At 48.0% G+C, this 27,143-nt stretch overlaps 9 protein-coding genes across 9 annotated transcripts; 5 read left to right on the top strand and 4 right to left on the bottom strand.

The window, feature by feature from the left end:
- On the bottom strand, positions 1-2,655 carry BDV27DRAFT_129509 (putative GTP binding protein (GTPBP1)). Its single transcript, XM_032067217.1, has 4 exons — positions 2,169-2,655; positions 2,059-2,120; positions 494-2,006; positions 1-441 (listed from the first exon to the last, which is right to left on the bottom strand). Exons 2-4 carry the CDS (start codon positions 2,110-2,112, stop codon positions 149-151), a joined length of 1,860 nt encoding a protein of 619 aa, XP_031926753.1. The 5' UTR covers positions 2,113-2,120; positions 2,169-2,655; the 3' UTR covers positions 1-148.
- On the bottom strand, positions 2,539-3,691 carry BDV27DRAFT_129511 (U4/U6-U5 snRNP complex subunit LSM3). The gene is made up of 4 exons (XM_032067218.1): positions 3,283-3,691; positions 3,123-3,215; positions 2,957-2,993; positions 2,539-2,888 (listed from the first exon to the last, which is right to left on the bottom strand). Exons 1-4 carry the CDS (start codon positions 3,406-3,408, stop codon positions 2,854-2,856), a joined length of 291 nt encoding a protein of 96 aa, XP_031926754.1. The 5' UTR covers positions 3,409-3,691; the 3' UTR covers positions 2,539-2,853.
- BDV27DRAFT_129513 (uncharacterized protein) lies at positions 3,692-6,018 on the top strand. Its single transcript, XM_032067219.1, has one exon. The coding sequence runs from the start codon at positions 3,742-3,744 to the stop codon at positions 5,983-5,985; it is 2,244 nt and encodes a 747-aa protein (XP_031926755.1). The 5' UTR covers positions 3,692-3,741; the 3' UTR covers positions 5,986-6,018.
- Positions 6,019-6,454: 436 nt separating this feature from the next.
- BDV27DRAFT_129514 (PIG-L family deacetylase) lies at positions 6,455-7,923 on the bottom strand. The gene is made up of 2 exons (XM_032067220.1): positions 7,402-7,923; positions 6,455-7,347 (listed from the first exon to the last, which is right to left on the bottom strand). The coding sequence occupies exons 1-2, from the start codon at positions 7,637-7,639 to the stop codon at positions 6,668-6,670; spliced, it is 918 nt and encodes a 305-aa protein (XP_031926756.1). The 5' UTR covers positions 7,640-7,923; the 3' UTR covers positions 6,455-6,667.
- Positions 7,924-8,325: 402 nt separating this feature from the next.
- On the top strand, positions 8,326-9,707 carry BDV27DRAFT_145903 (uncharacterized protein; the record flags this gene model as incomplete). The annotated part of the gene is made up of 4 exons (XM_032070479.1): positions 8,326-8,340; positions 8,606-9,114; positions 9,152-9,504; positions 9,568-9,707. The coding sequence occupies 4 exons, from the start codon at positions 8,326-8,328 to the stop codon at positions 9,705-9,707; spliced, it is 1,017 nt and encodes a 338-aa protein (XP_031926757.1).
- A 1,120-nt stretch (positions 9,708-10,827) lies between these two features.
- Positions 10,828-12,543, top strand: BDV27DRAFT_129517 (aldo/keto reductase). The gene is made up of 2 exons (XM_032067221.1): positions 10,828-12,317; positions 12,375-12,543. The coding sequence occupies exon 1, from the start codon at positions 11,144-11,146 to the stop codon at positions 12,296-12,298; it is 1,155 nt and encodes a 384-aa protein (XP_031926758.1). The 5' UTR covers positions 10,828-11,143; the 3' UTR covers positions 12,299-12,317; positions 12,375-12,543.
- Positions 12,544-17,344: 4,801 nt separating this feature from the next.
- BDV27DRAFT_4146 (alpha-arrestin) lies at positions 17,345-19,697 on the top strand. Its single transcript, XM_032076572.1, has one exon. It carries the CDS (start codon positions 17,828-17,830, stop codon positions 19,433-19,435), a length of 1,608 nt encoding a protein of 535 aa, XP_031926759.1. The 5' UTR covers positions 17,345-17,827; the 3' UTR covers positions 19,436-19,697.
- A 1,164-nt stretch (positions 19,698-20,861) lies between these two features.
- Positions 20,862-22,743, bottom strand: BDV27DRAFT_4165 (integral membrane protein TmpA). Its single transcript, XM_032076580.1, has one exon. It carries the CDS (start codon positions 22,351-22,353, stop codon positions 20,878-20,880), a length of 1,476 nt encoding a protein of 491 aa, XP_031926760.1. The 5' UTR covers positions 22,354-22,743; the 3' UTR covers positions 20,862-20,877.
- Positions 22,744-24,337: 1,594 nt separating this feature from the next.
- On the top strand, positions 24,338-26,558 carry afeA (adenylate-forming enzyme AfeA). Its single transcript, XM_032076583.1, has 3 exons — positions 24,338-24,679; positions 24,868-25,994; positions 26,108-26,558. Exons 1-3 carry the CDS (start codon positions 24,428-24,430, stop codon positions 26,496-26,498), a joined length of 1,770 nt encoding a protein of 589 aa, XP_031926761.1. The 5' UTR covers positions 24,338-24,427; the 3' UTR covers positions 26,499-26,558.
- The last annotated feature ends 585 nt before the right edge of the window (positions 26,559-27,143 follow it).

Raw genomic sequence — 27,143 nt, forward strand, 5'->3', positions numbered from 1 at the left:
AAAAAAAAAAAAGGACCCAATGACAAAAGAAAAGAAAAGAAAGAAAAGTAAGAGCAAGGCAAAACAACTATCCACTCTGTGGCGATAATGCTGTACATCAATCAAACAGAACATATCGATCGCTTTTCCAACCGTGTTATGTCGACTCCTACTTGATGTTCGACTCCTTTTTGGCTTCTGGGTTCAGAGGGCTGTTAGGATCGTATCCAACACTTTTCACAATACCTAATCCCTTGGTTTTCCCTTCACGGAAAAGTACTCGGTCTCCAGGCGCCAGAAACTCTGGGCGTTGCACAAAACGGAAAGCCACCAGGGCGCGATCACCCGTTCTGATAAAGGGACGGTCAATGTCAATGACAGAACATGTTTGACTCACGGCCCCAACATGCAACATTGCTTGATACCGGGGCTTAATAGTAGTAGCATGAGAGAGAATGAGAACTAGATCCAGTCAGAGTAAACCATAGACAGGTGACACAGCATGTGGTCCTACCTTCCGCAACGAACTCCCGGTAGACCTTGGGAGGCTGGTCCAACTTCTTGAGAACAACCATACCCTTTCGCACCTCTTTCCTTCGTACACGCTTCAACGCGAACGACCCAGACTGTCCCGCAAAGCAGGCATTGACAGATATCCGTTTCCGTTCAATGGACTTGATCATGGTTGTGGTGAATTGTCCAAGCGAATCAGGCCCAACAAGCACTGTATCACCCGCGTGTATTACCCCTGACTTGGCCACCCCCGACACCACTGTGCCTACATGTGGCACCGAGAACGTATCGTTGATAAGGAACTCAAACGGCGCGTCGGCATTGTAGTGGCCACGATGGGGAAGAATGTTCAAGAAAGTCCGTACCAGATCCAGATTTTCTCCAGTTACGTTAGACACCTGAAAGATAGGACAGATCCGCTGACTGACAAACTGCGTTGCCGTGTTGATGGTCTGATCCATGTCTTTCACGAAGATGGGTATCTTGCGAGCCCCAGGGGACTTGAGGATTTTATTTAGTTGAGACAAGGTCTCCTGGAGAATTTGTGGGGGGCAGATATCAATTTTGGTAACAATGATCATCACAGGAACGTTTAGAGCCAACGCAATCCCTAGATGCTCTTTGCTCATACCGATCAAACCGTTGTTGGCCGCGACCATCAATAAGCAGTAGTTAGGGCTGCTGCTCAGCATGCCGAAGACCGTAGTTCGCAAGTATCGCTCGTGACCAGCCAAATCGGAGAAGGAGATGACCTTGGCAGACCGCTTCCCTATCTCTTCCCAAGACAGTTTGCGGCCCTGAGCGCTGGTCACGATCTCCCCACGACTGTCGAATCCCATAATCTCCATGCCGACGGAGCTGGTCCGGCCGCTCTCGATTTCATGTTTATGTCGGAAAAGATTGACTCGAGCTTTACCGCGACCATCGTCGAGGTTTCCCTTTACGAGAACTCCGAGCATGGTACTCTTACCAGCGTCCACGTTCCCCACAACCGCTATCCGGAGCTCAGCCATTTCCTCCACGGTTTCTGCTGGCTGCCGGATGAGGAGCTTGCCGCACGAGCCCTTCATTCGATCATTTCTGACCTTGGATTCCTGAGGGCCTCCCACATTGTAGGTGACAAGAATACGGCAGTGTGCGGGCAGTGTTCCCGCCGCCTCCTGTACGCGATGCAACGCCGCTTCCCACTGGGTCAGATCAAAGCCCATGGACTCACCACCATCCTCAATCCCCACGTCAAATATCGCTTCACCATGACCTTCGTCAATACGTGTTTGTATAATGCTTCCCAGTAGTTGCAGACTGTCCTCTTGTTGGTCACCTGTATTCAATAGCAAGTCTTTCAATCGGGTTGGTTTCGGAGTGTCAGACAATCCTAGCTGGTCAAGGATCTCCAGTTCTGCATGGTCTTCGTGTATTCGGGATACACTGGCAGTAGAGTAGCCGCTGTCGCTAGGAGCAACAGAGCGATGCGCTTGTTGTTTTTCAGCGTATTCCGCGAAATCGCTGAGCGCCTATGCGTTGACAGTCAGCAGGTGGGGCAGAGGCAAGGGAAGAGAGGTATACGATCTCGCCTCTTCGCCGCTCCTCCGGAGTAAGTTTCGGTCCAGCCGGGGCCATGCTTGGATCTTTGGTTGTTAATAATGAGACTATTGTATGAATGAGACTATTAATACACGGTACTATACGAGCTGTAAGGTCGGATAGGTGACGATTCGCCTCTGGCGCATTCAGATACGTATTCGTGTTATCATAATTTCACGACGATGGATAAAGAAATTGGGAGGAAGCAACGGTAAATGACCGCGTTAGTCGATACAGAGCGTAACTGAGTAACTCGGGGAAATAATTAGGAACGTCTGAGGGGTTAAATAGCTGAAGAGATTGACGTGGTATGAGGCTGAACTGACAAGTGTGGAGCGGACTTGGGGGAAGCTTTATCGATAAATGGGCGAAGTTACCGCCTGAGTCATACGGCCAAACAGAAGCACGACGAAGGCCGTGGACCACAACATGTAAATAGTAAATTATTTATGACATAAAATAAATTGAGTCGCCTATAGAAGATATGACTCAGGTCGCATGCCATGTAGGAGTCATCATCTGATGTTTAGGCTCTAATTTCTTCGCACATGACGTCTGTTTAACAAGTGCCATACCATACTAGTAGTCTTCGTCGATGACACACTTAAAGACCCAGGAACCGGAATAAGACTATAGTCCACCACTCTGAGGCCATCGCCCGGTTTCATAGTTCCCTTCCTTGTGCTCCCGTATGTAGGAGAGTCAATAGTCTCCTTCGAGATCGGTGTTCCCTTTCGACGAGTCCATCATCCACTTTGTCCATCCGATCGAATCTTATCAGGCTTGGGGGGATATTAAAACGACGGAGTCTCCTGAAAACGGAATTAGTTGATTCTGTCTCAATTTATGTCCAAGTATGATGGTAGTTGTTTCGACGCACCTCGCACAAAGAGCATTTCCTCCTGTCTCTTGATTGTCTGTAGCAAGCGATATATTAGCCATAATCGTCCGGAAGAACATCCGTATTCGCACAACAGATTATCGCTCCACCGAAGGTGCAGATAGTATCGGAGAAGATGGGATCAATGGGAAGTAATGCGACGTACTCGGATTATTTCTTCCTCATTCTCATCCTCCTCAACCACGTAGATGGTCTCCTCCACATCTCCCATCACCAAGTTGCAATGGCTGTCGTATGCCTATATGAGGACGCTAATCAGCCGCAAGGTCGAACATCAATAGAATTAAGCATAACAAAAGACTTACATGGAGACGACCCTTCAGCTCGCGATCACCGCGGAGCTTGACAAAGACGATTTCATCGAGGGAGAGGCGCACCAGATCCAAAGGTTCGGAGACGGACGTGGTGCCCGCATCTTCCGTGTCGGCCATTTTTTTTGATTGAGCGAATGAAAGAGAAGAGGGGGGGGAAAGAGGGGAAAGGTTGAAAGGGGGCTTAGGAAGTCAGTTACTGTAGCAAAGCAGTAACCGAGGGTAGCAACCTAGTCAAAAGCTGTCGCGTTCAGGCCGTGTCAATCAAATCAATTCAATGCAGCAAATGAGGAGAAGCTGCAGGGATTCGTCGCCAAGGCGGCACCAACACGAAACAGATGACTTCAAAGAGGTCGGACAAGCTGTACTGTTTGTCCTACTCAACTTCTTTTCTTTCAACCTCAGGGAGGGCCTCTTTTGTTGTGGAAATTTTTGATATCTTCAACGGTCTCGATGCGGGGACTCGTACTTGCAAGTGAGAGATTTAGCTCTCACTTGGTGGTTCCCTCGTGCGGTCGCAATCGGTCCACTCAATTCGCTCTTTGCGCTGGGCCCACTCGACTGATAATAGTACCCGCTCGCGATTCCACTCAGTGGAGGTCCTTCAACAGCAACATTCCCAGAGATTCCTCCTGGAATGTGAATAATAGCCTCCCGAATGATCGGAGATCCTCTCAAACCCGTGTCGCAAACTCCCGGTTGAGTACGACAAGTATTCTAGAAGGTGGTGGCAGTCATTATGACCACGTACCCCACACCGCTGATGCGGTATCAAGTACCGACGGGGACCTGAGTGCACTGAAGGCAACATTCTATGAAATTATCCAAGATGGCCAACCTGACCAGGTCATGGATGCTTTGCTCGATCCTCGCAACGAAGAGTTGGTTGGTTCGATGCCTCAGACCGTATTCGTCGAAGTCTTCCATTTACTATCCCCCGCTTACTTTGTGGTTCCCTATCGCGAGATCCACCGGCCGATCCATCCAAGTGCCGCAAAACTCAAGAGATTTGAGTCGCTAGACTCCATTTTCAATGATTTTGCTACCAAATTAGCTACGGTGGTTTCGATTCGACGGTCGGCCGGTCAAGCCCTTGGTCTAGCGGAGTACACTCACCTGCTGGATTGTGCACGGTCTATTGGAGATGCTCTCATGGCCGACTACATTTGGCATAGCATGACAGAAGACGAAGTGGTTCCAGATGTTACATGCTACAATCATTACATGGAGGCCAAAGTCTGGGACAAGGCCTATACCGGGCGAGAGAGATATCACACACGGATGACTCCTTACGCTTATCGGCACAGAAGGTTTTTCCACCCAAATGTCGGTTGGCAGGGCTACCGTACCGCTGAGAAGAGCGTCCGAAAGGAAGTGCTCCAGATATTCAACAGCATGACCGAACAGGGGTATCATGGTGATGAGGTCACTTTTATCAATGTGATGCTGGCCTCCAGCCGTGTGGGCCATGTGCAGGGGATGAAGAACGTACTCAAAGTAGCGTGGAATGTTGACATCGATGCGCTCGCGACATTGGATCCATCTGAATTACCTCCAGCCACTAGTTACGATCGGTCGTCTCCTTTGTACCCTTCGGGTCGTCTCCTGTTTGCAATCGCCCATGCTTTCGGCACGAACAATGATATTTCCGGTGCATTACGAGCTATTGAATTCATTTCAAACTCGTACGATATCTCTGTCCCGGAAACAGTCTGGCTTGAACTTCTCGAGCGCTCCTTTGTTCTGTCCCGGAACCGGTTCGGTCCTGACGCAAAGCGGAATTCATTAGGCAAAGTGCCTCCCGAGTTTGTGAAGGGTGTTTTCGAAACAATGACGTCGAGCAATTTCGATGTCCGTCCTACAATTGATGTACATCGTATCCTTGCCAAGACAGCATGGGATCAAGCCAGGCTGTCGGAATTTCAACAGCACATGTGTGCTGCTTACGACCTTTTGCGAGAAACCAGACAGAAGCGGAGAACAGCGAAAGACATCATCGAAGCTTACCTAGGAGGGGCGTCGTCTTCCCGACGGGGATCGCGAATTGACACGGCGCTCCTACAGTCACGAGGTTTCGCAGAGGCGGTACACACCTATGATGTCCTCCGATTGCGCACTGCTCAGCAGACCATCGCCATGGAACGCTTCGCGAGACTCCTCGTTACGCACAAAAGGTGGACGGGCCGCGACAATCCGGTATGGGAGCGCTGCCTCCTCCCTCAAATGCTCGAAGAATGGCAGGATTTTCTCCCACAGTCCTTCCAGTACCGCACCAGGGACGGCCAAGTCAATATCCTGGGCGCGACGCACTGGGGCCAACATAGATTGGCACTCCACAACAGGGTCCCAGTCCGTCGACCTACTGCGGAAAATGGCGTTGAGCTGGACGAGGAGGCCATGGAAATGGACGACGATTTCGTCTGGGCACAGTATCTACGCTCCAACCCCGGGCTCGACTTAAACGTCGCGCCACTGAAACGACTCTTCTCCGGAGTCGTCGAAAGAACCCGCAGACCTAGACCTTCTGTCATAGATAGAGAATATGTTCCCGAGCCCCAAAAGCTGGACTACGAGGCCGATGAACTGTCTAATCTGCCGGAGGAAGATTATGCCGAAACGCAATGGACTGCACAGAGACAGAAGGGAAGAGAAGTACCGGGCGTTATACCTGGGAACTTTGACATGGTATTTTCTTAGCTTTGCTTTATTTCCTTCTCCTTGTTCTTTTTTTTTTTTTTTTTTTCCTGGGTTTTATTTACGCCTTGAACGATCCGCACAGTCGGGTTGATGAGCTGCTTATTCGATCAGTTACGAAGCCTCTGATACTTCAGTATGTTGTTCAGCATCGGCCATATACCCTGTCCATAGTATTTGTTGCCAATCCAAATATTCTCTTTGTCTGCCAATGTGCTTTGCTTTGATATTGCTTCCGTAGGTCAATCGCGTATATATGTAAAAGTACCGAACAGATACTCTCCCCACGTGTAGTAAAAGGACAGCACTGTAAAGAGAAACCGAGATTTACCAACATACTAAGCCTTGGTGTTTGTCATTGATGGACCTTTCCAGTCCCTCAGCAAATTATGTTCTAAGTAATCTGATGGTCAAATATCAGTTACCCTAGGATTATTCTTGACAGCGAGCCACGCAGTCCTGATTGCGCATCACTCTAATAAGTTAATTGGTTTATTTTGCGGAGTTAATATACAGATGGCCTTTCAGGGTGTCATTGTGTTTACATGAAGGCATAAAGAAATACATTTTTAGCTCACCAGATATGTGAATCTGACGCATCCAAGCACCAGGGTTGAACTTAACTCGAATAGTGCATTGTCCAAATCCTCCATCATAAAGCCATCGCTGCCATTCCCTGGACTGACTAAACCTTCTCACGCTTCAAATCATTAACCGCCATATAACGACCAAAAGAAATCCACCCGTATCGAAACCAAACCATCTGACTCCGATGAGCCTTGACCATAGCCGACTGCGCCGTCATCCATTCACCAACAGAGCTAACAAACAGAAGCCTCGCAGGCGTATCATCCTTCGAGGCACGAGATGAGCCCTTCAAGCTCGAAAACAGAGCATCGACAGCCCCACGCGCCATGCTCAACGGCGCATCAAGCACGCCGATATATTTGCGCAAGATGTTCGTCGTGGTGAGCGTGTACAGCGAGACCGGGCAGGTATACCCGGATTTATCCTTCATCAGGGTACGAAGGAAGTGGACAGCGCCATAGTAGAGAGAACGGTGGTTAGGATGGTTGCTTATACCATGTCTGTCAAAGGTAAGGAGCACATCGATAGTCGCGACGGGTGGTTTGTCTCCAGTTGCTCCTCGTTTCCGGGAACCGGACTGGGTGTCGCCCATTTCGGGAGCGAAGGCTGAGGCAAGCAAGCTTGAGACGTCGCTTTCTGACCAGGTAGCGCTCATGCTGTCGGGGAAGCGGGTTGGGTCGTCTATGATGAGGACATCGGACTCGTTGCGGAGGCCCAGATGCACGGCGCTTTTTTGGAGCTCCTTTTTGCGGATGTGGCCTAGTCCGTCGGCGTCTCCTGGTGGGTTGTTAGCGTGCTTGGAATAGAGTGAGGTGGTTCTATGCAACGTACCGCTACTGAGACATAAGATCTTGAGATGGTTTCCCAGTTCTGGCTTGGTTAAGGCTAGCACTGTCGGCGCGAAGAACATAGCCTCATCGTCGGGGTGGGCTATTAACAGGCATATTCGCTTGTTGTACAAGCGAGGGAAATTACGAGCAAATGGTGAGGAAGACGTTGCGGATAATGTCCAGAAGATGAAGACGGCTGTGACAGCGAAGCCCAGTGTGATGAATGATGATGGAGACATAGCACGAACTTTGAGTACTCAATAGGTTGGCCACGTCTTAAGCTAGCAAAGTGAAATATAGAGCCCACGGGAGTAAACGGCAAGGCTATTTTAAGAATTATGGTTCGAAGGAGCAAACACGGAAGTGACTATGAAAGTAGTGGAGGCGCATCCGACATTCTCTCTCACACCTTATGTTCCAGTCCAGTTATGTATTTCTTTAAGGTGGTGATATCTCGAGACAGTTAATAACAACTCAATTGCAGCATGGCATTTTAAAGATGAGAGAGAGAGCTATATCGTGTCCATTCAACATAATGCAGTGGGATATAGCATAAAGGGGAAGATGTGACTGCAAAGCCAATTGGGTGTGCGGTGTTATCACCACGTGACCGACGATAGCAGAAATCTACTACAATGTTATAGAAAACAACAAAATACTCCGTACCCTCTTGGCGTTATGCGAGGTCCCACTCACGGGAGCTTAGCATTGGAATGTCAACACCAAGCTAGACTTATGAACTTAGGATAGATAATTAGGCGTAGTAAACGTATATACTTAGCCTTGTTCAAGATCAGATAATCAAGCCTTCGTGTCGCAGTTAGACGCCATAACCAAGAACCCTTACTCAAAACTGTAGTGACTCTTTCAAGAGTGAGGTCTGCTTGAGGGGTTGTTCGGAGCTGGATGGTAGTAATCAGGAAGCATGAGAGAAGCTCTGGTTCTACAAAAAAAAAAAAATACAGGCAGATTCAATAGTTGCAGGTGGTGGACTTAATTAAGTAGATACTAGTACTCTTAAGCGCCGACACTCTTCCTCTCAACATCATGAGTCCATCGCTGGGTCTCAGTAGGTCTTCAAGACCTTCCGCGCGTTTTTTCATAAGACGAAAAGCCCCAAAGAGTTCATATCTTCTTCCGGCTTGGTGCAACCTGCAATTGAGCTGTTGCTAAAAATAAGCGCTTCTTTGGACTGCCCAGCGTAGTGTTCTTTCCGACTCACCTGCAAACCCATATACGATTATACCCTGCCTCAATTCTACCATGCATATCTTGAGACTGCTAAGACAGAGCTTTCCCTAGCCTCTATTCAGAGGCTAGATGCGTTATCGCAGAATTTGCGACTATGTCCACATGTCCACTCATTAGATATCAGCGGCATGGATGATGATATCTTAGGATCAGAACTCAAGTGGGAACGGCACGCCTCTGGACTTATTGTTATCCCACAGGAATCTATTCAACAGTGGCAGAATACCCTACTGCGCCTGGTGAATTGTCAGTCCTTTCGCCTGTACAAGCATTTCACGCTAAATCGTCCCAGCCCACCCAATATTTTGACCCCCAGTGATACAATTACAATACTTCTCAGCATCGTCGCTACAATAAAGCGTCCACTACGAGGCTTTAGTATCCTGTTCAACCCGCAAAATTGCGGTGGAAGGAACCTGAACGGCATGTCCCGCGTTGACAAAGGCCTCTTCCGAGAGCCGAAGTTCATTACTACATGTTCTTAATCTGGAAGCCCTCAGGTTCAGGCACACAATGGACACAGAAGACACGGTTGACTTCGTGACACAGCTTATACAACATACGATGCGCCTGCAACGACTGAGGATCGATGCTGATTATGGCGACCACTTGACAACTCTTATGTCTCGCTTGTACCCCGCCCAACCCACCCTTAGGTTACGTGAACTGACTTTAGAAACCGCTCACGTAGGCTCGAGCCACGCCTTGAACGTGTTCTTGGCCTCTTTCAAACAGAATTTGACCAATGTATCGTTCGCTGCTATCCAGCTCGACTCAGGGGAGTGGGCGTCTGTTCTACGCACCCTTTCTAAAAAATTTCCGTCGCTGACTGAAGATTCCACATATGTGCTCGGTCAAGTAGGATCTTAGAGAGTACACTTTCCTGCAGTGCTGTAAAATCCTATCGTTGACCCAGTTCGGGGGCAAATTTTTTCGTACACTGACAGAAAGCTTCGGCAAGGACAGAGGACCCTGGCGGTTGCCTACTCCGGTCGTAGCGTGGACCATTGCAAAAAATTGGCTGACTTTGTAACGTCTTACAAAGCTACAGACTAGAGCTGCTACTCTTGCATTGATCTCCTGTTCATAGAAAAGTAGCAGATGTTCAGATATCTTTATACTGATTTCCTTAATATATACGGCAGCCCGGAACCAACGACTGGTTGCATCTATTGGCACACTTTCCTCTCAATTTGAAGAACCCAAAATTTCTCTACCCTTGTCGTCTAAATCCAGGTACTATCTCAAATGGCACAGATATGTTCAAAAACGCCTTCGCATTCCCATACGCATCCAAACGTTCCCGTAAAAGCGTTTTCCATAGTGCATCCATCTGCGTGAGACCCCAGGAAGTCAGGACATACTCATACTAGATAGAGTTTTCATTTTGATCTTTGGGCCCTCATCTGGGCGTTCCTTTAAAACCAGATCAGATCCGATCGACCATACGCCTCGATTGTGGGTGCCATAAATGAACTTGACGTGGCTAGAATAGTAACTTTGTCTTTGTTTTGTAGATATCCAGCCACAGGCAATGCAATCTTCGGCATTTTCATCCTCCATTTTATAAGAACTTCTTAGGGGAGGCAGAATTTCAGGAAGATATACGAGTCTGAGATATGAAAAGAATAAGGGAATGAGAATGCGCTGCTACGTGATATAAGTTTTGGTTAAAGCGAATGAGTGTCGTGGGGACTGATAGAGTATGATGACATAGGTTTCATCCGACTGGTGCCCTCACGGCCACCCGCTGACCAGCGATGAGCACTAGGTACTAAATATCTCATACCATGTACTGTTATGTCAGATTAAGTGCTCATATGAGGCTCAAGAAACTCTCTATTTTAGACCTACTAAAGTCACCAAGTGAAGCGGCTTGTAAGTATATTTGTATAACGGAGGATTTACTATATGGGGGAGATAGCCTGTTAACTAGGTAAGGATCCGTGGGCGAGGAAGAAGGGAAACGTCTATCATTGACTGAATAGTAGACTGGAATACTAATCAATTGATACCTGTCCCTTTTTGCGTATTTGGTACTGTTTTTCAGGCCACCTGGATATCCTATGCGGTTGACAGCCAATTCTATATCGGAACCACGACAATCTGATGGATTAGACCCCGCATCCAATTATAACACGACTCTGTTAATCCCGTTATATCCGGCAGTTCATCAGCCAATTCTATATCAGAACCATGACAATCTGATGAATTGGACCTCGTGATATCTGTTAACCCCGTTATGTCCGACGCTCCCTAATAAACTCCTAGATGGAAATTCAGTTGTTTGAATATCATCAGACAATTACCCGTTGATTTGCGAGTCTTGGATAGACAGTCTTCTGGCGGAGTTAACGGGCGTATGCCCTCAAGACCTCGTACATGATATCACTGCGCCTGTGCCTGACCATATAGTATCAGCCATATATCAGTAGTTTGTTATTTTAACCTACACAACCGCCTATCCAAGGAGAACATAGTATCACCTCGCTATGTCTTCCGAACCACTTCTCGCTCGCTACCGACAGCTCGCCCCCTCGGCGTCTGTCAGAGTCTCCTCTCTATGCCTAGGTGCCATGACCTTCGGCACAGCGGCAAAAGAGCGATACGGAGAATGCAGCAAGGATGCCGCCTTTGAGATCCTCGACTATTTCGTCAGTCAGGGCGGCAACTTCATCGACACCGCTAACACATACCGAGAAGAGCAATCCGAAATTTGGCTGGGCGAATGGCTTGCCTCCAGGCAAAACAGGGACCAGATGGTAATTGCAACCAAATACACCACCGGCTGGCAAGGTCATCACAAGGACAAAATCCAAGCCAACTATGGTGGGAACGGGACCAAGTCAATGCGTATCTCGCTCGAAGCGTCCCTACGCAAACTCCAGACAACCTATATCGACTTGTTCTACGTGCACTGGTGGGACTACACTGTTTCGATCCCGGAGTTGATGCACAGCCTGAATGACCTTGTTGTCTCTGGGAAGGTCTTGTACCTGGGTATCTCTGATACACCCGCTTGGGTGGTCGCGAAAGCCAACCAGTACGCTCGTGATCACGGCCTGCGACAGTTCACCGTGTATCAGGGGATGTGGAATGCAGCGATGCGTGATTTTGAGCGAGATATCATACCTATGTGCCGCGATGAAGGTATGGGCTTGTGTCCCTTTGGGGTGCTGAACCAAGGTCGCTTTCAAACTGAAGAGGGGTTCAAAGAACGCGAGAAGAGGACCGACTGTCGGAATTTCGTCCCTTTGTCTGAGCACGATAAGAAGGTTTCCCGTGTACTTGAAAACGTTGCTAATGCGAAAGGAGTAGAGCTTCTGCAAGTCGCTCTGGCTTATATTTTACAGAAAACACCCTATGTGTTTCCCATCGTCGGCGCTAGGAAAGTTGAGCAAATCAAGGGAGTGATGCCGGCTGTTGGGATTACGCTGACGACCGAGGATATTGAGAAGATCGAGTCGGCGTATACGTTTGACCCTGGGTTCCCGCATACTTTCCTCAGCGGGACGCTGATTGGGGTCGTTGGGGATGGCGTCCCTCGAGGCGCTTATGGCCCAGGTGATATGTGGTTGACCAAATCATTGGGAACTTTTGACTGGGTAGGGTATCCGGAGGCAATTTCACCAGCTGAGAGACAATAACAGCCGAATGCTCAATTATCTTGCATAACAGTGAGCAACTAGAAATGTCTAGTAGCTAGTTCTATTGGCTAAATACCTTTATTACATCAAGATAGTCTCGATATATCTCAAAAGATTCATATTTACCCAAGTCACCTGATTCGTATACTCTTGATCCGACTGCTTGATCAGATATATCTAGATGTGCGTGCAAATGTTGTCAATGAATCATGGTCAAGAGCAAGTGAAAGCGAAATTATCTGACCCGCTAGTAGCTACATGATATAATAGACAGGTATTTGGACGGTCAAATTGCTATAGCAAGATAAATTACTCAACCCAGTTCTACAACATCAACACGTGCGTTAGGTTTAAACTTGGACAGTGTCAGGCCAAAGCGAACACTTGAGATTGTGTTTGTTCAGATGTGAATCCACGGGTGGATCACAATGCGGCGATTACTGCCATGTGGAAAAGGTTCCCGTATAGACATGCATTAAGCTTCGGCGTTTGTAGCCAACCACCATTAGATCAGATATAGGCGATGTGCAACCGCCACCACGCCAATTAAAGAGCCTCGGCAATATGGAGCATTTGATTTGACTCGGCCGAGCACACAGACCCTGGCTTGCATGGATCTATAGTTGTCCAAGCCTGATACGTTGAAGCTATGGCAGCATCGATTCTGTGAGGGGGTCACTCAGAGCTATATTGTTCATGGTCACTGGCATGTACATATGTACACTAAACTAAGATACCTGTATTATTCGCAGCGGAGAACGTCATCACTAATGACGCGGCAATAGTACATTAGTACATACATACACACATAAGAAAAGAGGAGTATATTGTGAATTGGCATCTACAACACATGAACTAAATTCGAGGCCCGATGAATACCTAATGTCGGAGGAGAATCCCGTAGGTGAGTCATGTCAAGATGTAGAGGAGTATGTACATCTAGAACAGCATAGATGAAGTGTAACAGGAAATGAGATCCCGGATCGTGCGATGTCGGAAGCGGTATCCGGCTAGCGGTTCACGTCGGGACAGCAATCCGGCAGAGGCAATAACAAGATAAGCTGATCGTCGACACCTGAATTAATAGGGTACCGACAAGCATGGCACATTACAACTGCCAAGGTAGGAGACTCCGATAGATTGAATCAGGTTATTAGACCTTTTTAGCCTAAGATATCTACTCCCGTACATAGTAGTATGTTGCCATACCGCCTGTTAGTCATATTAGGTAATTAATCCAGTAAACTGATGGCGCAATTGGAAAATCGTGAAAAGCCCTGAGACTTGGAAGGGCGGTGCGTACTCCGTAACTGTCACTTCAATACCAATTCACTTCTCACACACCCATACACTCCACCAACTAAGCCGCAAGAGTCGGACTTCATAGTATCTAATCAGGCGAGGGGGTGGTAAACGAACAAACAATCGGCAGGAGCCGAAAGGTTCTTCAAGAGGCGTACTCAGAGTAGATTGTTCAACCAATCAGCGTGGCGCGTCCAGCCACTATGCCAACCCGATCTGATCAGGGGGAGAGAAAACTCTGAGGCGCTAGTGACACAGGAATATGGAAACGGAGCGCCCTACGCTAGCCGTCGAAGAAGGCCGGGAATAGTCCGTGGAAACGAAGTAGGGCGTACAAAACAAGGTTTCGCTTTCCAGCGGAAAGCGCCGATGGATCAACCATGTGTCGCCCTCGGAAATTTTATGTCGTTGATTTGCAAGGAACGCGAATTAGTCACCCTTAACGACGAGCGGCGATCTCCATGCAATGGCCCCTGGACTCTACATCCGCATCTGATATAGTTGATGTACTCCGCAGTTAGTACACAGTAAATACCGCAATCGTGAATACGTGTTCAAGTCGAGCAAATTAATCCCTCAATCTGACGCTGTTTCGAGATGTCCAGACTGAAGGTGATCATCTATTTTTATTTCTATGTTTTATATTTCTTTTCAATCTCGTATGGAGTACACAGGGTATTAGGTCGGGACTGGCGTGAGATTCTGACAATAGGGGATTAGATCCCCATACGGAGTATGTAAACCAAGAATCAAAATCCAGTTGGAAGTGGATGTATGCCAAGCCTGCCCGAAACCAGCAATTACGCGCCGCTCGAGTCAGTGCTCACGGATGGAGGGGGTTAATGGTCTATACCGACAATTAGGATCCAGGATGATTGGATAGACAATGCCCGTACCGCAAGGGGAGAGGTCCTTGCAGAAACCAATAGGGCCGCTGAAACGAACCATGATATGAAGAGTGTTTCTCCGGATATACTTTGATCAACCTCAAGGCACTGCGCACGGGGAGAACTGGGTTTGTCGGAGAGCTTGGGATAGTTGCCGTATGGGCATCCGATCTCTCGTGGCATGATCGAGTCGGCCATCCGTCAGCATACTCGTGCCGAAACTCTGACATCGGGGGACCGACCAACAGACATGGCGAAACAAGACATGATGTCGTCTTAGATCTTCAGATTGATCAACAATCCAAGCGCATAAGGTGCCTTAGTCACGGCGGAGGACTTCCAATGGGCAGTGGCGGTGGTGAAACTGTTAGGTAATAAATATGGCGCAGGCGGTGGCCATTCGTCAGAAAACGTGCTTTTCCCCTGTTGACCACCAACGCACAGGGCACACTCCCTGACAGCAAGGTTGCGTCTAGAACTATGTCGAGCGTTGTGATGTGTTGCACATCAACTGATCCTCGTAAATATCGTCTTTTGTCTCCTTCAGACCGCTGTCTGAATACGCCTTGATCACCATTCATCCGCCATTATCTCTCATCTTATGATTTACCAGCCAAGACGAATCGCGAAAACCACCAGCAGGCGATGATGAAATGCCCCGCAAACGCTCAATTTCCTGCAGTGCGGGGGGAAATGAAAAAGAGATTTGGACCAACGAGGGGCAGTTGAGCGCCCTGGAATTTTCCGAAATTGTGCCTTCTACCGCCGATCCTGTAGGGCACAACATGCTAAGGCTTGCCCAGATATGGCAATCACAAGGAGACCCACGCTCTGACCACTATCAAACAAAAATCAATAATCTCGGGACGAAGTCCAAGGTGCTCCTGGGACCTGAGGATATTCTCCGGAAACTGGTATTCTTACCCGTGGAAAGCAAAGGGGTGCGAACTTTGAGGGTGAGTTTTAAGGATTTTCTTTTTCTTTTCTCCCGTTAGTAGTGGGGCCCGACCATGTTGCAACCGCATGAGCCTACCTAATTTAAACTGGATAAAATAAAATAAAAATAAAAATCGATGTATAGAAAAAAATTTTCTTCTGACCGGTCCCTTTTCCGAACGGTGTGCTTCCGGTTCGATGGGTGTTAGCGTCAGCTTCCAGGTGGTACTGTGCCCCTCCATCTTGCAAAAAACGGAAAAGCGGCATCACAGTTCCAAAGGATCTCCAACTAGCGCCGTAACCGCTTGCCGTATGGTACTGTATATCCGCGTACCGGTGCCGGTCACCGGTTGTATGAGCAAGACTTACGCCAGACCGCCTGAGGACGCCGGGCCTTCAAGTCTTTTCATGACGCCACGTGATGGTTCGATGACGGCAGCTGACCTGCCAGAAAGGGTCAAAATAGCGCCGCCCTGGAAATCAGGCGCAACGGGTAACCGGACCGCCTGCTGACTCAATCGTATGTTTGTTTTTGTTGTATGTGTGGTGGCTGATGATTTTTTCATGGGCCCCAAATTATCTTCTCAGCCTGTCTCTCTTGTTCAATTGCTGTGTTGCTGGACAATGGATCTAGAATTTGATATATTTGGTTGTCGTCGTGGCACTGTGTCTTACTACAATCTTCTAAGTATGGAACAAGCCAATGAGCTTTTGTAATGATGAAACTTTTAGTCCTGTCTAGAACATGAGTCAGCATGCGGACCCTTGGTTGGGAGACTTGGAGTACTACTATACTTACAAGACATGACAGCATTGTCTACAATTTGGCATTGTTAATCCGGTACGCCTTCAAGAATGGTCAGGAGTTCTTGATTCTATCGGCCGAACCCCACCCGTCAAAGCGCTGCGTGTACACCGTACATAGTAGAGGTACGGGGTAGGGATGCCGATTGCGCATGCTTTCTGGGAATCACATCCAAGTCCGGTAGGGTTTGACGGTCCCGGGGATTGGCAACTATAGATCGTCAAATCTTCAGGTGAGTCACTGCGCACGGGCTTTAAGCGATGCATCCTGCAGCGTCATGTGTTGAATATCTTTATATCCTTTTGTACATTAGTGTAGTCTTTGTCATTCCTTTGCGGTATGTTGTCAAATGATGTGAGCGCGGAGATGTAAAAGCTGCAACTCCATGCGGTATACGACCCTACGGAGTAGGTACCGGAGTAGACTAGACTAGACTCCGCGGAACAAATACTCGGTCGGCCTCACATGCCCACAGTTCTTTGTTGTTGTTGTTGTCGGGGTCTTGCTCCGGCTCACTTTCTTCGAAGGATGTATGAGAGTAGTGTAACCGAACTTGTCAGATCATTGCTCCCCGATCTTGCGTAACTATTTTTCATGAGATTGCGTGATCTTTGTTTTTAGAATCTGGGGATTCAAGATTACTACCAAGTATATCCAGTGGACATTCTTAAATCTACCTTATTCTAGAATAAAGGTATATGGTTAAGACTGATGTAATTTCAACACGCAAGCTGCCAATAAGGGACTACCTTGTGGACAGTAGTAATACTGGTTAAATTCGACTTTTATTACCCTCCTAGGGAAATTTCTACGCGATGAGCAAGCGAAGACCCTTCAATCCTCTGCTATTTTTGCACCGAGGGTACTCCGCCCCGCCGTATGGAAATGTACGGTAACTGTATGGTAAGATCCACAGTGACGCTTTTCTGCCGTGCCCCACTTGGACCCCATCGAAGTGACGGAGCTTTAGGGTGGCCAGACCGGGAATTATTGGTACCTTGTAACATGGTGTGGGAACCACCTAGAATCAACTAAAAAAAAAAAAAAAAAAAGAAAAGAAAAGAAAAAGAAAAATTTCAATTTTTGGTAAAAAAAAAGAACAATGGTATATATAGAAGAAGTTTGGTACTAACAAGAAAAGCTTGTCCGAGTTCATTCAAAGCCAGCGGTTCGCCCACCTTCTACTCTCTGATTCCTAGAAGAACATTAACACTTTGTTCCCATTCATCAGTATCCTTCACTCGGAACCAGGAACCGATTCTATACTATAAGTCCTAGAACCTCATCGTCGATTCACCGTACCTGAGCCTAGTATTCCTCCATATCACCGTCATTCTGGCTTCATAACTTCCAAAAGATTATGTTCTGGGTTGTCTGCCTCACATCTCAACTTATACAACACCGCACTGTATCCTGAAGTCAGCCGGACATACTGAAGTATTAGTCACATACACGCAATCACTGTTTTCGATTCCACAACAGTCATCTACCTCCACAAGACCATACTGCTCTCTTACTAGAGAAGCCACCCTTACATCTTTCTCTTTATTTGCATCTATTTGGTCGGCATCGAGTCCCTAGAAGTGGACATCAATCAACATGCCCGGCCGCCTCCTTTCTAGCCTTGTTCGCCCCCACGTGCACCACCACACATCCTTCTCGTCGCATTCCAACTCTTCCTCATCTACCTCCGTTAATGAGATCCCCACCAACACAGTGGCCCACAAAAAACCATCCGCAAATGTGCTTGAACGAGCACGCTCTCCAGAGCGCCGTTTGTCTTTCGCGGTTGATCATCTAATTCACCCTCACAGGGATCACAGCAAGGAGAAGCGCCGCAGTCATGGGCGTTCCTCCGGTTCAAAGGAGCGTCTAGGCGAGCATGGCGTTAGTGCCACTGCCAAGTTGGACGTTGTCGTTGAGTCACCACCGCTTGTCTGCTATGGCAGCCCGGCTAACTCGACTGGTGCACTATTCTCCGGCCGTTTGAAGATCACTGTCTCGGAAGTGGTTGACTCTATTACTCTCGATAAGTTTGACATGAGATTGATGACCAGGATGACAACGAAGAAACCAGTCTCGAGAGAATGCCCGAACTGTGCCTCTAGAACTGAAGAGTTAAACCACTGGAACTTCTTGACCGAGCCGCTTCACTTGAAGCCTGGCGACCACGAATTCCCTTTCAGCTACCTCTTCCCTGGTCATTTGCCCGCTTCTTGCAATGGATCCCTGGGAAAGATTGAGTACTACCTCTCTGCCCATGCACAAAATACCACCGGTGAAGAATACAATTTCCAGATGCCTTTACACATCAAGCGCGCTATCCTACCCGGAAACGACAAATCCTCAATCCGTATTTTCCCTCCAACTAACCTCACGGGCCGCATTGTGCTTCCCTCGGTCGTTCATCCCATCGGTACGTTCCCCGTCCAGATGACTCTGAGCGGAGTCGTGGACAAGGGCGAGGAGACCCAAACCCGCTGGCGTTTGCGCAAGATGATGTGGCGTATCGAAGAGCACCAGAAGATTGTTTCCCCAGCCTGTGGTAAACATGCGCACAAGATTGGTGGTGAGGGCAAGGGCGTCCTTCACCAGGAAACTCGAATCATCGGACATAACGAAGAGAAGGAGGGCTGGAAGACGGACTTCGATACTGCCGGAGGCGAGATTAGCATGCAGTTCGAGGCAAGCATCAACCCCACCTGCAACCCTGTGTGCGATCTTGAGGCCTCCGGTGGACTGGAAGCCAAGCACAACCTCGTTATCGAGTTGATCGTCGCCGAGGAATTCTGTCCTAACCGCAACACCAGGCTCATCACGCCTACAGGCGCAGCCCGTGTCCTCCGCATGCAGTTCCACTTGCATGTCACTGAGCGCAGCGGTCTCGGCATCAGCTGGGACGAGGAGATGCCTCCGATGTATGAGGATGTTCCTGCTAGTCCTCCCGGATACACGAAGCCCGACGCCAGCAGTGTCATGGAAGACTACCACGGCTCTCCGCTCCCACTTCCAGAATACGAAGATTTGGAGCGCATGGACTCCCTTCGACTGGACAGCGACTCTACCCACTCTTCGGCTCGCTCAATTCTCTCAACACGCGGACGATCTCGATTTACCACTGACGATCTTACCGCCGAACCCATGACACTCGAAAGCCGCAATCGAGCCCCGTCGGCCGATTCGCGAGCCTCTCGGGCATCCGAGTAACTTCTACAACACGAACATTAGCAGACCATTTCAGGCCAGCTCTTTCGCTCCTTTCTTTCCTTCACTGACGACGTTACGATTTCTCACGACCGAATGACCTCAACTTGAACTCAGAGAAACCAATACCAAATTTCTTTCAACATTACCATGAACAACGGACACTTAATCAACATTGTTGTTTTGTTTTTCTTAGAGAACATATTTGGGGAAATACCAGGGCTGAAAAAAAAAAGTTTTCCTTTTGTTTCTTCTTCTTTTTTTTGGCTGGACGAAGATATCCTTTTCCATGATACCCGTCATCTGCTGAGGGTTTTTACCTTATTAATCGTTTCTATACTATACAGATGGATACCTTATGGTTTTTCTTTTTTTTCTTCAAAGATGATACACATACCCTGTTGGTAACTAATAATGCAATGAACCAATACAATAATCCAAAATTCTTCTCAATTATACTTGCTTTCCTTATACTATAAATAGACTGGTATATTCAACAAGGTTAAATTAAGCTTGGATGACATTTATGACATGTCCTCAAAGCCACCAAAAACATAATCAGCGATAGCTCATACCAATCAACCCAACCCATCGACGAATCCCTACCCAAGTTGCCATGGACCACCACATCCCAAACATCGGTACTTAATCACCACAATCCTTGGATTGATATGGCCAAAAAATTTCAAGCATATGCATATACCAACCATGGCCGTACTACAGACATACACGTAATCAAATGCTACATGTTCCACGTAAGCCAAGGTGGTAGCCGCCGCTTTCGTCATGTCATTGTTCCTTATGTACGGGACATCGGGCCGTTTGCGGCGTTGAACCCCTTTCTGTCAAACTCGGATAAACTTCCTTTGTTTGGTTTCATATCCTTGTTTTTACTACATACTTTAAGTCTTCATTTCACTAAGGAGTATCATACATCGGTTTTCGGGTGGTTCGGGTTTCTTGTTCGTGGGTTTGGTTTGGGCTTTTTGCTAGGATGTGTTGTTGTATACGTGGATTCATGGTGGGTTGCTTGGTGAGTTGGAATATTTGTTGTTGCAGTAATGAAGTGTGTCTTATTTGGGTTTATGTGGTGTTTAATTTGAAGTGTTGTATTTGTACCATAGTCTAGATGTTGGGTAATTGGGTTGTTTCATCTGTTCGAGGAGTTGTTATGGTGAAGATAGGTAGGGTAGAGTCTTGTTAAGGTATTTGTCTGTCTGGAGGTGATCGACCCTGAGAACCTACGAGTTGTGCTTTACATTCATGATCAGATGTAGAAAAGATGTAGTAATATTCAGTAGATGATCTTGTTACCTGGGGAATCTAACATATGTGAGGCAGAGAAATGCTATGTACAATACAGTTCCAGACTGTGTCAAAACTCGGGCGCTTTTACAACATCAGACAAATAAACAAAACAATAAAATAACATCAGTGAAAATAAATCATGAATCGAAGATAGGGCCGAAAGCAGGGATGCCCCCTGACTCGAGCTCGTAGACCACTTTCTTCGTCACGAAAGGATTGCTAATCACACATACAGCTTCCGCATCGAATTCCTTGTAGAGCTGTCGAATAATTGGCACCATATCGATACGACCAGACTCTCTAGTGTTGATGATGTATGGGTCTGCATCCATTTTAGAGACCAAGTCGATTATCCCTTGCCCATAGGTCTTCAGGGGAGTGCGAGTCTGCCATACAACACGAAGATTGGGTCGATTCTCATCGCCCAAGAATGAAAGGCACGGCCCGATGCCGGATCCGGTCGTGACAACAACCACTCTCCTGAATACTCTCATTGCGTATGCGAATCCATAGATAAGGACGCCTCGCTTCCAGAGGTGAGTGGGTTGATCGTTGATACAGGCTGTGGTCCAGTCCCCGGCTTTGGAAACGAGGCTTGAGAATGTTTTGCCCTCGGGGTCTGGGAAGGTTGCAAAGCCATGCCAGTCGCGCAGTGGATGCCTTGCCAGCTGAATGCCTTTGCCAAATGTAGTGGTGGTATGGTTGAAGTGAAGTCTCACGGCATGGTTTGAGAGGTATTCAGGCGTGACAGGGACCTTGCGCAACAGTAGCCACGGGTGGACAATGGCAGCGACGGTCACCATCAAGAACCAAAAGGCTGGAAGTTCAATAAGAAAGCGACCAAATGATTGATGGGCAGCCTGGCTAAAATCGTTGACGAAGAGCATGAGAAGTGCCACGAAGAGTGCCACCACCAACCATCCAGAGAAACGATGTGTCAATTCGAAGTAATCATGTTTCTTGAACCGAAACCCAGGATAGGCAACGACGATGATTGCGAGAAGCAAGGCCAGAATAATGTAGGCCACGACAACTGGAGCTACGGAGATCGTAGACTTTCCGGTCGATGGAGACCAGTACTCCTTCGACATCAAGCCCACGAAGCCCGTATACCAAATAAACGAAGCTACTCCGCACCCGCTATGGACTCCGCCGTAGTGGTAGACTTTTGCTGCAATACGGCGGAGTCTCAAGGGGGCAGATCGGGGGATTGAGCACACAATGAGGAAGATGGCATTCACCACCAGAGGTTGGCGTGCCAGACCACATGCAAGTAAGTTGGCAGCGGTTGCGTTGACCAATGCCAGTAGTTTTCGATCTGCTGTCATAACATAGATAAAGACCGCAACATTGGCACAAAAGACCAATGTAAATAGACGGCGGTAGATGTTGAGGAGGGCGAAGCGAGATGAGGAGAACGGCTTCTTCTTGGGGGCCTGGGCTTCCAAGTCAAAGCTATCAGGGCTCTGTGTCAGAGAACGATCCGCCTTTTCTGAGATAAATTTCGGCATAGTCGTCTCGACGTCCACCAGTGTGCTCCTGGGGCTCGTCGGCTCCGACGCACATTTGGCCGGCGGAGGGACTGAGATGACACTCTTTTCAGAGAGCGACATGGTTGGGAAGCTCAAGTAGAAGCAGAAGAGGTGAATGGGTGAATGGGTGAATGGATGAATGAATCAAAGAAAGAAAGAAACAAGGATGCGAGGTAATAATGGAGGGTACCTGATATGTGAAGAAGGACAAGGAGTAAGTAAGTCAGTCCGTCTGTCCTTAAGTCAGGTACCAGCAAAAACAACAATGCATTTATTCACTCGATATTGTGAAGTTCAATCATGCAGGGCACATGCAGCCTTTTGAGTTGGCACATGATGACGCTTTCCCCTCTTCCTCTCTCTCTCTCTTTCCTAATGTGTGAACGTACATTAGACAAAGGGACCATCAATTGATAGTCTCATTCCTTCATTTTCCTACATCTACCTTTTTTTTTTTTTTCTTTCCTTCAACCCCACCTGATTACCTTTTCATTCACCTTCACTTTCACTTCATTCTGTGTGCGTGCGGTGGGTATGAATGACGCTATGGTTGGGATCATTGTCCCACTATGACTCGATAATCGAAATGATCTACTACCAATGAGCAACCATAGACGACATCATGACTCTTCAATTTCAGCTACCCCTCGGGCTTTGAACTATCCAAGGGCCAATGATGATATCCCAAGGGCATCTCGCACAGCCCGCCCCCATCGACTATGGTTCCGGGCCTAGGGATGTATTAGATGAATAGTCTAGTGCTGGTTCAGCCGACGGGCCTAGATAAGTGGAATCCCCGATCCAATCCGTCCAAGTGGTTTGACTCCATCGGATCAGGGTTCCTTCAATTGATCGGCATACTAGGCATGAACAATGCACTTGCCACATGAGTTCAGATACTCCACTGACCTAAGGCAGAAGCACGAGACACTAGCTTGATAATCGAGTCGGACAATCGGGATCCAAGAAAGTGGAAAGGCGGGATCTAGAGGAGGATCGCTTGACAGGTCTAGTGATAGACTCAAAGCACATGCAAAAACGCACGGATTCCTTCCTTTTTTTTTTTTTTTTTTTTTTCTTTCACTGAACATATGCGTTAGACCCTACGGTGAGACTTATTGGTCTCGAACTAGTGTAGTCAATAACGTAACGGTCTCGTACCAGGAATTACCAGGGTGCGGACTGAACGATCCACTTCCCTGGATGCTGGATGGGCGGGGTCCAGCAGTCGTTTACCGCCAATTTACGGCAGAGGGATCCATTGAGAATACCAGTCATGCATAGATTTCCTGATTTCAGGTCGTGGACGTCAGCCTGGTATGGGTCTTCAGCGAAGGTGGGGGCATGCAACACAGATCGCGCATTGGTATCTGAGCATGAGGGGCATTCCTCGGTTCCAAAGCAGGCTCTGGCTGCATCGACTTAAGTCGATAGTGTACTTCGCTAGTCGGGGGTGTTCGCACCGTGGCTCAGCTGCATGGGAAGTGCCGTGAAGACTACGCGATGACAGGACGATAGACCAATGGGGGAGGACGGCGGAAGACTTGCAAGATCGTGTCGGGCTGAAGCCGCCCAACATGGTGATTAAGTTATGGAGACAGATGATCAGAGAACCTAGTTCGTCTGCATGGCGGATGCTGTTCGCCTGTTCATTGCTTTTTTCAAGTCGGCCATGAAGAGGACCCACCGGCCGAGATCTGAATTATGGCGTTACGAACGTTCATTCGACAGAAGAGGCGCATAGTGCCAGTGGAGCGGAAAGAAGATCAGCGCCTCGATCTCGACGGAACCTTTAGCTTAGTGAAGTGACGATGTGTCGGGTTTTGCGCCACGCCCTAAATGAAATTCCAAATCATGGTCATTCTCAGCCCCATCCCCGGAAATTGGAATTCCTCGTCCATGCACCAGGAGGATTTGGGGGATTTTTTTTTCCTCCTTTGTTTCCTTTTTTTCATTTGGTGAAGTCTCCAGCATGACAAAAACATCTGTTCAAGCGCGATATGACCATCCACATATTTATTACCCAGGATGCCCTCTGTCTTTGGGCTTCCGACTTTCGTCAATCCTCACTCTCCGACGAGCCCTTTCTTGATTCCCATGTTTAAACACTGATCATAGTACTCTAAATACCCCCTTCCCTCCCGATTACTAAACCATGGGTCTCTGGGAGTCTTCATTGGCGCCGCCCCAGTTTGGGGACAACCGCTCTTACACCGACTTATTGACCTTTGCTTTCGGTGGCCCTCGCCCATACAATGAACAACGGCCGTTATTCATTGATGCTGACCATCCTTCATGCTCCCTCAATGCTCTCCAATTCCGATTATTAGTGCGAACTCTCATTGCTGGGTTAAAGGCTCATCATGTGCAAAAAGGTGATTGCGTTCTGGTCCACATGGGAAATAGCGTAAGTCATCCGACGTTTCGTAAACAACACCTACACCGAGTCTTTATCCCCACTACATCCGATTCCCTGGAACCTATTTTTTTACTTTTTTTAATTTTTTCCCTTTTTTTTTTTTTTTTTTTTTCTTTCCCCTCTATTTTAATTTTATCCACTGCCCCTCACGAATACTGACTCACATCGTCCCGTAGATCCTATACCCCGCCCTTTTTTACAGTATTATCGGTGCTGGCGGTGTGTTCATGGGCTCGAATGCCCGCAGTCAGCCCCAAGAATTAGAGCACATCCTTGAACTGGGTAATCCCAAGTTGATCATTACGACGCGCGATGCCCTGCCCACAGTGCTCAACGTCTCGGCCAATCGAGGCATGCTTCCTAGTCAAGTGTGCTTGGTGGATGAGGCTGCTACCAGCCATGTAGCCCAATTGTTGCTGTCGGGTCCTCTGGTCTACGCTGCAGCCATTGCCCCGTATCTACCACACGGTGGAGACAACTATTACCTGAACTTTGCACATCTCCTCGGCTACGGCGAGACCGGCTGGCTCTTTTTCCAGGATGAGGCTATCGCAAAGTCCACGCCGGCAGCGATGTTCTCCACCAGTGGCACGGGAGGATTACCCAAGGCTGCCATACTGTCTCACCACGCTATAGTATCACATCACCTTAGCATTTATTACGAGGTGCCTTATGAGGCGAGCCGGCTGATGTCACTGCCCATGTTCCACCTTTTTGGTGCCCTCTGGACACACATCTTTCCTATTCGATATGGAGAGCCACTGTATATCCTGCCTCGCTTTGATATTGCCCAGTATGTGACAGCTGTATATCGGTATCAGATCACAGAGGCATATATGGTACCTGCGATGATTCATGCCTTCAACCGCTGTGCATTCCCCGTCGCAGACTACCTCCAGTCACTACGGTACGTTGGCGTTGCGGGGGCTCCGATTGATGGGGCCTCCATGCAGCAGTTCCAAGAGTTGCTCCATGTCGATGCCAATGCATCCCAGCTTTGGGGCATGACAGAAGTGGGTGTCGTTTTCCAAAACCGTTACGGACAGCCTGGCAATAGCGGAAGTATCGGGCGGCTCGTCCCCGGATACGAGATACGACTGGTGGGACAAGATGGCAACCTAGTGCTTGACGATAATAAGCCAGGGGAGCTGTTTGTGCGAGGTAACGGCCTGCTTACTGGCTACAAAGGACGAGACGACGCCAAGGACGCGCAGGGGTGGTTCCGTACAGGTGATGTGGCGTACGTGAACAACGGGCTGTATTACATTGTCGGCCGAACGAAGGAGTTAATCAAAGTTCGAGGGTACGTTTTCTCTCTTTTTCTTTTTTTTTTCATTTCTTCATTATGATCTTGATTTCCCGTTTTTGGGCATCTTCCCCCACAGACACTAGTGGTAGAGGCTAAGAAATTCGCAGGTGGCAAGTGGCTCCAGCAGAATTGGAGGCTGTACTCCTCAAGCATCCTGGCATCCAGGATGCAGCGGTGACGGGCGTTACTTCTAAAGACGGTAGCACCGAAGTGCCGCGAGCATTCGTGGTCCGAGCGAGACAGCCGGCCGGGATGCAGTTGACGACGGAGGAAGTGTACATGTACTGTCGACGACAATTGGCCAGCTACAAGGCACTCGACGGGGGTGTGATCTTCGTGGAGGAGATTCCACGCACGGCGAGCGGGAAAATCCAACGGTTCAAATTAACGCAGATGAACACGTACCGCGATATAGTATCGTCACTCTTAGCGCGGTTCAAGGGAACTAGTGGCCTCCAGACAGTTGGTCTATTGCATCAAGGCCGTATCGCCGTTTAGCCAAAAGCGGCAGGTCGAATGATTGCGTTTTTGTTTTTTCTTTTTTTTTTTTTTTTTTTTGGGTTTCTCTATTCACTCTTGTGGCGTTCGACAGGCTTGCGGGGTTTGAGGGGGCGTTCATGGTGGATTCGGTGGTTTTGATGCAGCTTATGAACATGTCCATTATTTTTTGTTTCTAAATACATTTCCCATGATCATCACAGTTACACAGACACCGCTTGCGGATTTAGTTCTCCATCATGTTCATTAGCGTCAAGTAGTTCCGTACGATCAATTCCCTTCAGGGCAAGGAACCGCATACCCAAACAAGCGAGACGCATTACTCTCTTGTTGGGTTGAATATGAATACTCTTTTTTGGGGTTCCTCAGTTGCATGTCGCTGGACCGCCAGTTGTTCTTAGAGTATGTCTATATTTTTCCTTTTTTTTCTTTTCTTTTCTCTCTCTCTCTCTCTAATCTTCTCGAGGCCAACGAGGTTACACCACCAACAAAGTAAGCCATAGAACAAAGAACCCTTTCTTCACAACTAAGTTTTCAACGTCTTCTTTTTACCTTAAATTTGACCGCCATTTCTTTGAAGAAAACAATGAGAGGGAAAGAAAAAAGGTTAAACAGAAAAGCAGGTCAGCTAAAACAAAACCCCAA

This window comes from Aspergillus caelatus (genome assembly GCF_009193585.1).
Source record: "Aspergillus caelatus strain CBS 763.97 unplaced genomic scaffold BDV27scaffold_107, whole genome shotgun sequence".
NCBI classification, from domain to species: domain Eukaryota; kingdom Fungi; phylum Ascomycota; class Eurotiomycetes; order Eurotiales; family Aspergillaceae; genus Aspergillus; species Aspergillus caelatus.